The sequence below is a fragment of the Rosa chinensis genome, chromosome 1 (assembly GCF_002994745.2).
Source record: "Rosa chinensis cultivar Old Blush chromosome 1, RchiOBHm-V2, whole genome shotgun sequence".
NCBI classification, from domain to species: Eukaryota; Viridiplantae; Streptophyta; class Magnoliopsida; order Rosales; family Rosaceae; genus Rosa; species Rosa chinensis.
In genome coordinates, this window is record NC_037088.1 from 63,752,417 (window position 1) to 63,765,300 (window position 12,884).

Here is a 12,884-nt window from a genome sequence, read left to right on the forward strand (position 1 = left end):
TGGATGTAGGGAAAAACTGTTTCCTAGTTGGATCAGGAAAGCATTAATCTCAACACTTCGTACGTTCACTTCTGCAAGTCCTTTGGCTCTCTGTTACGTCCACAATTACATAATCTATTGTCTTATTTTCTTACCTTTGAGAAAAATAAAGAAGATTGATTTTAGGACTGTTATCAACAATTTCAGGAATAAAAAAAAAAACAAATAGCTTATGAATTTAATCAGTAACTGATAAAGACATAATTTATAGGACCAAACTTACAGAAGAAATTTTAATTTTACAGCAAAATCCAAATTGCTAGTTGATTGCTCATCTTCACTAGGGGACGCGAATGTGGTACGTGTTAATAAACCTGATATCAGTCACTAATTATATTTCATTAAGAAATTCTGTAAACAATACAAGGGGTTAGCAACTTAGCATTAGCGAACACATATATGACATGATAACAAGAGCATCCTCTCAAACTCTTAAAAACTAGGAATCTGTTCTTCCTATATATCAGGTCATGACACCATTTCTCTTCATATGTCCTTGTTTGAAACCCCATGGTAAGCTAGTTTGCAAGTTTAGTCATAAAGAATTGCAATATCAAGTAAATAAGGAAACTACAGTAGCTAAAGCATTATTAATCTATGCTTACTGGAGTACCAAGATCTCTTTAGTCGATGTGGGAGTCAGGGCTGGACTGAATTGTGGTTGCAAGGTTATTATTAAGCTAAAGCAATCGCAGGGCAACTCTTCCTTGGCAGATTATGAATGAAAGTGATTTTAAACCTCAATATGTTACACCAATCACTAGTGCCTGCCAATGGAGAGGAGCCCTATGACTGGTTTGCTTATTAATTGACAACTTCTCTTTTTCAAGCTAGTTGCTTGTAGTACTCCTCTGGTTCCAACGGTGGTCTGGCGCAAGCTATATATATAAGCGCTCCATTTGGAATCGAGGCTCCAAGAGATGGCCGGAGATAGAATAAACCAGGTGACTGCTAGAAAATAGGATATCCGAAGGATGATGCTGTAATCATTCTTCAACGACTGCTTTTCGGGGTTTTATTGGGGCCGGGAACATTCAAATTCTGCCGCTAGTTGTATTTTTCAGTGCCTTGAAAACGCTCTTTCTTCGCATAAGAGATTCTTCCACTCTTATTGTCCATGCATTGAAGTTGAAAGGAGAAAAAAAGCAGAAGAAAGGAGATGCCTCCCCTTATTATAAAGAGCTTATCGAATAGCCTTATAAACAGCATATCCTCAATTCTTAGGATTTCTCTTCTTTTTCTTTCAATGGGGGATTTTTATTTTCTTTGGTAATTAAGAAAAGAAGGCGATATCACTCACTTTTATTATGAAACATCACTATATGACTCTCCAAGTTATATTAATTTCACTTTAGTTTGCTGGAGTGTACACGTTTTCGACTGAGTTTTGCTGTCAATATCTTTAACTTTACTCCACTCTATCTAACCATGCTATGATCGATTATGCAATTGCAAGATATGCTTCTTTCAAATTGGTAATTATTTCTCAATCTTTCTTTTACAGATCATGTAAGCAAACTGATCACAACTGAAGAAAATTAAAGCCTAGCTAGCAGAGGAAATTTGTGATGTATTAAAGCTACGCCCATTGATCAATTTTAGAAAAGTCCTTCAGGTTGTTCAAGTGGCAACGGAGAGTGGAAGTATGAATTAGTGTTGGGCAACATTAGAGATTCAATTCATTTGTACGTTCATCGTCGCTTCCCGACTACATTATTTGATGTAATTAATCAGGCTTTTAACTGATAAAGTAAAAAAAAATTATAAAATAAAATAAGAAAGGTAGACACGTCTTAGTTTTAGTGTCTTACCTTACTTATGAACACGACATGAGCAAACTGGCAATTAAATATCAATAGAGATGGCTTACAACGTAATAAGGGAACCTTAAATCACACATAATGCAAATGTAACAGAAAAGAAAAAGGTCTATCTAGCATTGCTCATATTTCTACACCAGCAGCTTTATTCACTAGGATGATCCACCCACAGTCGTAGAACACTCAAATAAGATCTAACTCGATCTATAAATTTATTTTCAAATGTCTTGGAGATATGCACTTGATCAATAGCCATTGACATTATTACTCGATCAATTCTTCTGTTCTGATCTTCGGGATAGGTATCTCTCATGAACAATCCTTTCTCCCACATACCTACACCACAGGAAAGAAACTGATCAATTAGCAACTAATTAGTATACAGTTTCATGAATAGATGCTTGATCGTATATACTTGCCTGCCAAGCATCATGACAGTAGCTTGGGGATTAGTTCCTGGAGTCGAATGAAATGTCGATCCATCAACAACCCTAAGTGAATCAACACCAAGCACCCTGTATTCTTTGTCCACAACCCTACCAACTTGACAACCTCCATGATAATGCCATATGGTCATCACTGTGTCTATGCAAAATTGTTCCAAGGAAAATGAAGCATTTGCATGCCTTCGCCTATTGTTTATCGGCAAAGTCAGCATTAGGTTAATGAGAGCTTCGATTGGCATGCTTTTATAACGGAATTTCGAAAAGGATTTGGAATTGACCACACTGATAATGGTCACCATACCCTCAATGCACCTCCTCAAGTCCTCTGGCTCTTTGAAGTAGTTAAATGTGACAGACGGAGTGTCATCAGGGTCTACGTTCCTGAGCTCTAGATGACCTGTGGAGAGTGGACCTGTGATTTTTCGAGGATGACTCCAGCTCTGAGGGTCCGATTCACAACTGCGTTTACAGTGTCTACAGCTATCGCCATGGCTTCTGGTGGAACTTTGAAAGGCTCATAATCACTCTACAAATCCCAATCAAGCAAATGCTCGGTCAGGTTTCTATTTATAGAAATGGGTTCTGCTTCACTTATTTTTTGCTTACTTCAATCATAATCAGGGTTTTTAAATCCAAAGACCACGATGTTATAATATAAAACAATCATTCAAACCAGTCAACCAGACTTTTAGGCACTAGATGCTAAAAGTTGCACTTCAAAATATTTGGGGTGGAAAACTAATGGGGGCATGGTAGCACCTTATGGGACTAGCCCATTTGAATCATATTTTCCCAGAGTATTTCTATAGACACCCTAAAATTATCTTTTCACACCCAATCTCAATGTCACCCAATAACTTTTAGTAATTTTTAGACACCAATTTCTAAAGAACGAGAAAAGTTTATGAACTAACCTGATTCAAGATGAGCCTAAAGCTTTTAGCAAGCCTTCGAGCCAAAGGATAAGCCAAGCTGAGTCCGCTAGCTCCTTCAATGTAGGTATCAAACTTGGTTATGCCCACAACTTGAACAAGAGACACCTCAACCGGCAGAGGTGACGGAATGAGGAGGACGTTCATTGGGTTATCAGCCATTCCCTGCCCCACCAAGGGCTGATCCACCACCACCTGAATACCGTGGGTCGGAAGATGGTAACCCGGCCCAATACCACTCAGCATCAGAAGCTGAGGGCTCCCAATAGCTCCAGCTGTTAATATAATCTCGTTCTTGGAGTTATTCTTTAGGTAAGCTTGGTGCCTCACTCCATTTGCATCTTTATAAATCACACCATAAGCTTGCGGCCTTGCCCTTCCTGCATTAAACAAATCATACCCACATCAATATAAAGATCGTAACCGACATGTTTTCTGTCACATCATTTGGTGAAAGCGGTACTAAACCCTCACCGGGAATGTGTCTAAACAAGATCTTGTGCACAATGGCATGCAAATAGACAGTGATACTGCTGGGCTTTGCATACTGAAGCAAATCCGCGGCGGTGTGTCTATGACCTTCTTTGTCGAAAATGGTACCTCCGACTTTAGTACCGTACAAATGGTTGTAGGTAAAGCCGTTATTCGGCAACACTCCGACTTCAAGCAAGCCATCTCTGAGAGCAGTCTGCCACTCCATCAAGGGAGGTTGAAATGCCACAACTTTCTCAACCCATTCATAAGCCTGTTCGACCATTTTTTGGTTCCAGCCCATTTCCTTGATGTAGTGCGTGCTGGCACGAGTGTAAAACCCGGCGTTGACGGCCGAGCCACCCCCGAGGATGCGTGCCCTTGCATTGTAGACACCATCCTCGGAGGTGAAGGGCTGTGCCGGAGAAGTGGGAGACCTGTCCAGAAGAACAGAAGCGAAGTTGTCAATGTTGGTGATGTTAGGATTGGTGTAGGGAGAGCCACCACGTTCCAGGAGTAAGACGGTTGCGCCGCCGTGAGAGAGAGTAGCAGCTAAAGGACACCCAGCAGTACCGCCGCCGATAATTATGTAGTCGTAGGAAATCACTGGCGGAGCCGACGTTGCTTCTTTCACAAATGTGAAGTCTGGAGCTGCACACACAAATTAAGTAAAGAAAAAGCATTTTGTTTTCTTTGATCTTGGGTCAGGTTAACATTATACAATTCACATACAAATCCATACCTTTGTCTGAGCAAGAAAAGCGAAGAAAGAAGAAAACCCAAGAAACAAAAGCTCCAGCGAATGATCTTCTCCACCATCTGAAATCCATTCTTCTCAACATGGATCTCTGCAGAGCTAGCTAGCTAGTACGTACAATGCAATCTCTTCAAAACTAGACTGGTCTCTTCTTTAAATAACCTAAACCCTAAAGCATAGGGACCGAACGTTCTTTGTGCACAAAGCAAAGCCGACGTTTTTGCCTTTTTCCCAGACTTTTCTAGTTGAACAACATTAATTTTTACCTGCTCATGTAAAGATACAATGTCTTTGATTAATATAATTAATAATACTGGCACCATCTGTAGCACCAATCATGTAGACCTTAATTAATTAGTTCATTCCCACGATGAACAAAATCATTAAATATTGTTTTTTTTTTCAGGATTATTAAGCAAAATAATATATGATAATAATGGTATGGTTTAGGCTGACCTAGGGAATCCAATCAATCCATGCCATCTCTTATTAATTAATAGCTTCATTCTTGTCGATCAGGAAAACTGAAGAAGAACGTAATTACAAGTGCACCGACCACTTGTTTTGCTGATACATGTATTAACTTTTGCCTTAATTCCTAGGAAGCTTTCTAGTTTCTATGGCCGGACGTTTAACTCTGGTAAATTCAGTGATTATTCGCATGCTTTCTCATAGTTTCTTCCAGAGGCGGAACTACATGGGGCGGGAGATGGCCCTGCCCCCCCCCCCCCCCCCAAACTTCTGAAAATATACATGTGTGCATCTGTAATTGGTTGTGGATTTAATGAGATTGAGACCATAATCATCATGATTGGCTCCCTCATACTCAGCTATGCATGAACTGATGAAAGCAATAAGAAATAATAATATATTTCACATAATTTGTTTATCTAATCTATTAATAAATACTTGTGAAAAAATAAAAAGAAGATCTAAATGAATGCTGTAAAAGAAAACATTAATACGTAACTTAAAATATTAAAGTTTGATTTACAACTGATAAATATATCATATGTTAAATTAATTTTTATAATAGATTTTTTTGTCAAAAATACTTCATCGATCATTTTTCGGCCCCCCCACATATAACTTTCTAGTTCCGCCACTGGTTTCTTCATTTATGCTTGGCCTAAAACAGTGTTATCAGACTTGCGAAGATGGGTGAGAAATTTTATCTGGTCAGGTAATGTGCTTACTGGTGGGTTTTCTACTGTTGCTTGGAACAAGTGTTGTGCTCCCAAGAATGAGGGTGGGTTGGGTCTAAAAAAATTTCCAGTTCTTAATCAATCTTTTCTTCTTAAAAAATTCTAGGATCTTTTAACATCCTCTTCTTTAGCTGCGAATTTTTTTCACCATTAGTTTCTTGACAAGTTTGGGCAACCGTGCAATTATTATAAGCATTCCTCTATTTGGCCTGGGCTTCATCCTTTATTTATTGATATCAGGAAAGGTTCTCAATGGGTTGTCGGCTCCGGTTCTAAAATTGATTTTTGGCATCATGATTGGTTAGGCTCTCCCATTGTTGAGAGGTTAAATATTCCGCCTGCAGTAGCTAAGAGACTTCACTCTACGTTATCTTCATTCATTCATAATGTAGTTGGGTATGTCCAGTGGAGTTACAAGCTGTCTGTGCACCTATTTGGAAGGATGTTGTTGAGGTTACCCTCCCACGCAAGGCTGGTTTGGAAGACAGGTTGGTTTGGAAAGCAGCAAAGGATGGGAACTTAACAGTTGCTTTAGCTTATGATTTAAAGCGCACTCATTTTTCTAATGTTTCTTGGGCTCGGTTTGTTTGGCATTCAATTTTTCGCCCTAGAAACTCTTTCATCTTAAGGAAATTTTTGCATGGACGTTTGCTTACTGATGATATCTTCCAACGTCGGGGTTTCCATCTATCATTGATCTATTCTCTTTGTCGTCTTGGTAATGAAACCTCGCATCATCTCTTTTTTGATTGCTCATTTGCTGCTTCTATTTGGGGGAATGTCTTGGACTTGTTTCAGGTGACTACTCCTTTCACTGATATTTATTCTCTTTTTTCTTATCCAATTCGCCATGGTTTTGGTTCCCAATTGAGTATTATATGGTGGGGTCTGATTGGAGCTGGTTTTTATGCTATTTGGCATGCGAGAAACGCTATTTGTTTTCAGGATTCCATGCTGTCGGTGAGGACATTACGCCATTCCATTCGGCTTCAACTATTTGAGATTGACTCCCTAAGTAAGGGAACCATGAAGAATTTAGTTGTTGATCTTTGTATTCTGCGTCAGATAGGTATTCTTGGAAGACCCCCTAAAGCTCCAAAAATTATAGAGGTTATGTGGCATACTCCTTCTATTTTACAAGTTAAGGTTAATACTGATGGGGCAGCTAGAGGCACTCCCGGTTCAGCAGGTTTTAGTGGCATTTTTCGTGATCATTTGGGGCATGTGCTTGGTTGTTTTGCGGGGGCTCTTAGGGTGGCCTATGCTTTGGAGGCTGAGCTTCAGGTAGTGACATGATATTCATATTGCATCACATAAAGGTTGGCTCTCTCTATGGATTGAAAGTGACTCGGCTTTGGTAATTCATATTTTGTCTTCTCTTCAGAGTGATGTAACTTGGCGATACTCTACTAATTGGTTCAACTGTCGGGTTATGCTTGCATCTATGTCGGTGAAAGTTTCTCATATCTATCGCGAAAGCAATCAGGTAACGGATTCTTTAGCTAATTTTGGGGCAAATCAGGTTGGTGTTCATTGGTGGGACTCTTGTCCTCCTTGTGCACTTGCGACATATTCCCGAGATTTGGCAGGCCTTCCTAATTTCAGGTTTGCATAGTAGATGTTGGTTGCTTCTCTTGGGTTGTTCTTTTGGGGGTCCTTATTAGTCCTCAGCTTTTTCTCTTCTTTACAGATAGGACGATTTGCTATCTTTAATGTTGGAAATTTCAGTCCAGTTGTAATGTTTCTTGGTATTGGGAGAGATTTTGGTTTATGTCCCCCTCTTCCATCTTGTATTTTGTTTTTTATTTTTCTAATAAAATAAAATAGAGGGATGGGGGTGGGTTCCCGGGTCTAGTGGTCCCGTCTCTATTATGGGGAGGGTAGGCGCCTTGCGCAATGACCGCTAATAAGAGACTAATATCGCCTAATCCTCTATTTTAATTTTTTTTTTAAAATATTCCTAGGAAGCTCTCTCTCTCTCTGATGGATAAGAAAGAAATGGATAAATATTGATAGAAGGTTAATTGGATAATTGAGTCATAAACGTCCCCTCTATATGGTCTTAATCAAGTTTTTATGATTCAAATTAAACTCATTGACTGCGGTCTACAGAATTTTAGATGCGGAGTAATTTGATATTATGATCTTTGACACAACCCGTAACGATTTTATGTTCTCAAACAAATATTCATACCAAACGATTACGAGTACATTAGAACATTAAAATGGGTTGCGATTGAAGTATGTTGTAAATGTCTTTCTAATTATCGAACAGAATTGAATGAAAGTAAGTTTTAACATTTCCTTCAATACGACGGGCTTTGTGTCAAAAGCTCTTGCTAGTCCTACAAAAACACAGTATATCTGTATCCATCATACTAGTGCTTAAGTACTCTAGGGTTTTTTCAATTTCGGTTTATTCACAAAAAAAAAAAAAAAAAAAAAATCGGCTTTCTCAATTTATTAATTAGGCTAGAAAGGAAGAAATTTTATATATTGGGCTCCAATATTAGTCTTTCGTAGAGGCCCAATACCCAAAGCTCAACGCTTTCCATTTTTCTGATACGGCTCAACTTTTTCCTTTCGGGCGAGAGAGTCGGCTTTATCCATGCATTGTAGTGGAGGTGGGAGCTTGAAGCAACATATAACACGTCTCAAGGAGGCATCAACATGAAACATGTAACATGTTCACCAACCTAAAGTGGATAACGGATTACAGTCCACGCAAATAACAACGAAATATTCGGCGTATGGTCCATAATCCTTCCACGTTTATCACATCGTGATACCTATATGCTAGCCCTCCGGCCATTTCTCGATGATCCATCAAGGTCTTGGCGTCAAAATGTTAGCAGTTTTGCAATGACTTCAGGGTGAGGCTAATTATACCAGAGATCGTCAATAATGTTGAAGTCGAGCTTCATTCAAACACATGAGAATTGAATTAGAATTAAATTTTAATGTATGAATTAAAAAAATCAAATTTTGATGTAAGAAAATAAAATCAAACCCAATCTGAATAGAGAAACAAAATGGTCCAATCAAGTTTAACGGACATGTCACATTTATGGTACTTAAGTTATCATGCGGTCGGTCTCTTCTTTCATGCACATAGAACTTACCAAAATAGGTTTCTTCGTAAAATTTTAAGCCCAGTACGACAAACATGTAACTGCAAACACGTAAAAATGTTGAACTTGGTAAAACGTCGAACGGTCAAAACTGTTGAATTCTTTAATTAGTTGTTGGCTGCTGATCGATGAGGCTGCTTTCTCTATTTTCCAATTCCAGCCGCATGCCCATGCCTTTTGGCTACCTAATTCTTAATTTAACTGTTTGAACGAGGAATTAATTTTTTTTTTACTTCAAAAATAATTGATAAATTTGGTGTGTACGTTCTTCTCCAGAAAAGAAAACTCACAGTCAACATAACTCTTCCCAAGAACAAATAGCCAAAGAGAAAGAGAAACCGAAAAGGAGGACAAGATGGAAACAAATTAAAAGTCATTAATAATTATCCTTTACATAATAAAATTCACTTATTTTTGTTTGCAATAAGATCCTGTTTCGAATTGAATGAGTCAAAAGTATTGGTAGAGGACTAAAAGTAAAACCGAAAAAGGCCATGGAAAAGCCACAGACAGTACTCATCATAAGGATATTTGAACGATATAATCAAAGCTTATAGAAATAAGGGAAAAAAAAAAAGTAGTGCAAGGTAAAATTGGATTTCTAGCTGCAGGAAAAGAAGTTCATGATTCAGTTCTGTGTATATTTTACAACTTACAAAGCTGCTATGGCTATGGAGAAGATGACCAGCTAGACTAGTCTCTCAGAACTATGACTATATATACCATTAATTCAAATTTACAAAAGCTTGAAACTAATTGGAGTGTTTGGAATTAGGAGTGATCTTGATGACGAGTCCCGGGAAAACATCATCCGGGTCGTGGATATGCGGGTTGCGCTCCACGATGAACGGGTCACCGCACTTGTCACTGATGGTGTGGAGGGTCTCACCTTCTCCGACGACATAGATTTCGTCGCAGGGACGGTTCGTCCGCAAGAACTGTTTCCCTCGGACGGAATCATCGTCTGTCGGGGAATTCGAGCTCTCTCTTATAGAAGCCAGAAGGATTAGGGCTAGTAGAATTGTAGCGCAGTACCATGAAGCTGCGTCCGCCATGGATGAAGGTTTTATGGTTTTCAGAGCCATATAAGTGTTGGTTTTGATGAATGAACAGAAGAAGTCTGAGTTTATGTCGATATGTACGTGTATGCGTGAAGAGGTATATATAGAGATATGGGAGGGAAAGGGGAATTTATGTGAGGGAGGGAGAAAGGCTTTTTGGTCGTTTGCGTTGGGAGAAAGTTGGGTTCAACGTGGACATTGGGGGTCTCGAATTTGAAAGTGAATCGTTTAATGGCCTTCCGATTGGATGCTTGCCGATTGAATTACTGAAAAGGACAATACTATTATCAAAGGGTTTTTGGTTTAGGATGAAAGGCGATTTGGAATGGATTTTATTTTTCCCTTATTAATTATTATTTATGTTCGATAAATACATCTATGAAAAAAGATGATACATGTTATATGAAAAAAAAAAAAAAATTAGATCATTTCGTTTATATGAAGGTACGATTCAGTCATTTTAATTTAATTTTTTTTCAGACCCTTTTCCTTCATTTTAGTATTTTTCTTCCGTTCTCAGTCTGCTAATAAAATGATCACGCCATCCTCTCTTTTCCATTCAGTAATGGCATGTTGATTTGCCTATTAGTCAGAGATGCTGCACTATATAAGTTTGTCTAACATATATAGATAGATAACCTTTCTTCGACTTCTTCTAGTAGATCGAAGTAGAACGGTTACAACTGACGACACTATAAAAGTCCAAAACTAATCCATTTTTTTAAGGCAATGGAACTAAGAAATAATTTATAAAATTATATAGCAGTTGGAGAGGATAGAAAAGATTGAAGATAGGTACGTAGTGGGGAGAAGAAAATGTGGGGGTGGCAATTTTAGCGTGGAGAAAGTGGCGAATTGCGTGAGGAGATTGTGGACTTTCCCCACTCACTCACCACCTAAAGAAACCTGTAACTATCAGATATTATGCGTCATCATCGGTCTGCATAAAGAACCCTAAGGCAACAACTAACCAAACCCTACCGGCCAGCAGAGACCAAAATCTTCGATCATAAACCAGTAGAAAGCACGTACTGTACGTATTAATAGTCTTTGACATTCTTGTTACCAAATGGGGTTTTGGGTCGTTTTGGATTTTTGCTTCCTGGCGTGCACAAGATGCAATAGCTTTATTACCTGCGTATTGGACTAGATGACCAAGTCATACATATTGGCAATTGCAGGGACCGAAAGCTAGATCATCATCCTAAGAGTAGTGAGGCTTTCATTTTTTTCCTCATTGTCCTCTAATTAGTTCCTTTCTTTATGGGGTGGACCAAAGCTATGTATCATTCATTCACATATCCCCATCTGCAACCAATGTGCGTGGCAATTAAGTTAGATGAGAGGTTTGACATTTTTGATGGGTTCTGTCGATCATCAATGTTAGAAAAAGTCCATTTTAGGGTTTTGTTGATCATAAATGTAGGAAATAGTCTACTGGGGTTTTTGTCGATCGATAGAATATATACAATACTTTGCATTAGGGTTTTTGTCAATCATACATTGATGATCATGTTAGATAAAAAAAAAATTATTTAAAAGGTTGGGATAAGATTTTTGCGACCATCACTGTGATGTTACAAATAGAGATGGTTATCTTGTATCCATGTGTATGAAATTAGACCCAAAATCTTTATCTATAGATAAAATTAAAGTCGTAAAAATATAATCATCATATTATCCATGCAAAACTTGAATATCATTCCCGAACCAAAACTTATAAACCCTAGCAAATTAACTAGTTAGGAAAGCTAGGCGTCTGGTAATGAGATGCTTAAACAATAGTTAGTTTGGCAAATTAAAAGTGGTATTGCCCCATTGCCTCCTAGTTAATCGATAAGCTTAATTTCCAGCTAATAGATGAGCAATCTAGGAGTCGAGGAGTACCATTCCAAGGGTTTGATATGCATAATTATGAATTACTCTTAACATAAAAGTAACACACGGAATAGCTTTTCATCGCTCACCAACCTTCTACTTATATCATATTTATGATTTTAGCCATCCACATCTATCACCCACCAAACCTTTAGACCAAGTCCCTCTGAACTTAACAAGTACAACAAACCTAATTCCATGGCGATTTGAGCTAAAGTCAGAGCTATAAAGGCCAAGTCGGAATTAGTTTTATCAAGAACGTACAGATTTTAATTAGGGCAACATGTGGATTGTTGGAGTACTAGTGGTGCAGATAAGGCTATGTTTAGTGCTGACCAAGTATACTAGATGCTAGCCACAAAAGGATTAGCACATTTCTGATACAAATAATGGTTATGGATTGGTGTCACAATATTCCCTATAATTGGCATCACCATCCACCATTAACCAATAATAATATCTTAATTATATATGAAAACATAGTATGGCAATGGAGTGATGGGTATAATATATAGTATTGCAATGAAATGATGGGAGGCAAATATAACACATTTAAGGTGTATTCATATTCACTTATCTTCATTTGGCGGAATGGCGGCCAGTGGCCACAGTCGCAATATCAATTATGTTGAAAATTTGAAACATATTTCCACCACATTTTAGCACTTTAGACTGTTTGAAGTGACATGCATTTTGATAATGGCGGGTTAATTACAAGATTCTAAACGACAATATAATACAAATTTCCAATCAGGGAATAATTACTATCTCTATGGATGACGAAATTAAAGAGTGACTTGATAATTGATTGTAATTTTACCCCTGAAAAGTTTTTCCCCATTTTGAATGGTGGGTTTACCAAATGAAGTTCTTGGAAGATAGTAATAGATGGAAACGTAGTTCAGAATCTTAAGTTGATAGCAACGTACGTGTGAATAGCAAAGAGATTAATTTGACAAGTAACGAAGTAGCTATAGAGTTACAGATATTTCTCCGCACATTAATTTTTCTTTTTTAATTAACTGGAGAAGGAGATTTCAAGTTTATGGCATAAACAAACAGTTAGTTTTTCTCGATAAAATTTATAATCATTCTCTTAATTGTTAAATTAAAAAATAAGGAAATGTCATCCAGCGAATGAACT

At 37.9% G+C, this 12,884-nt stretch overlaps 1 protein-coding gene across 1 annotated transcript; it reads right to left on the minus strand.

Annotated features, from left to right (window-relative positions):
• Positions 1 to 1,869: 1,869 nt before the first annotated feature.
• Positions 1,870 to 4,741, minus strand: LOC112182148 (protein HOTHEAD). Its single transcript, XM_024320592.2, is given in 6 exon segments — positions 1,870 to 2,195; positions 2,279 to 2,723; positions 2,726 to 2,831; positions 3,220 to 3,617; positions 3,712 to 4,359; positions 4,451 to 4,741. Coding segments are annotated over 6 exon segments (1,761 nt in total). The 5' UTR covers positions 4,551 to 4,741; the 3' UTR covers positions 1,870 to 2,131.
• Between the last annotated feature and the right edge of the window lie 8,143 nt (positions 4,742 to 12,884).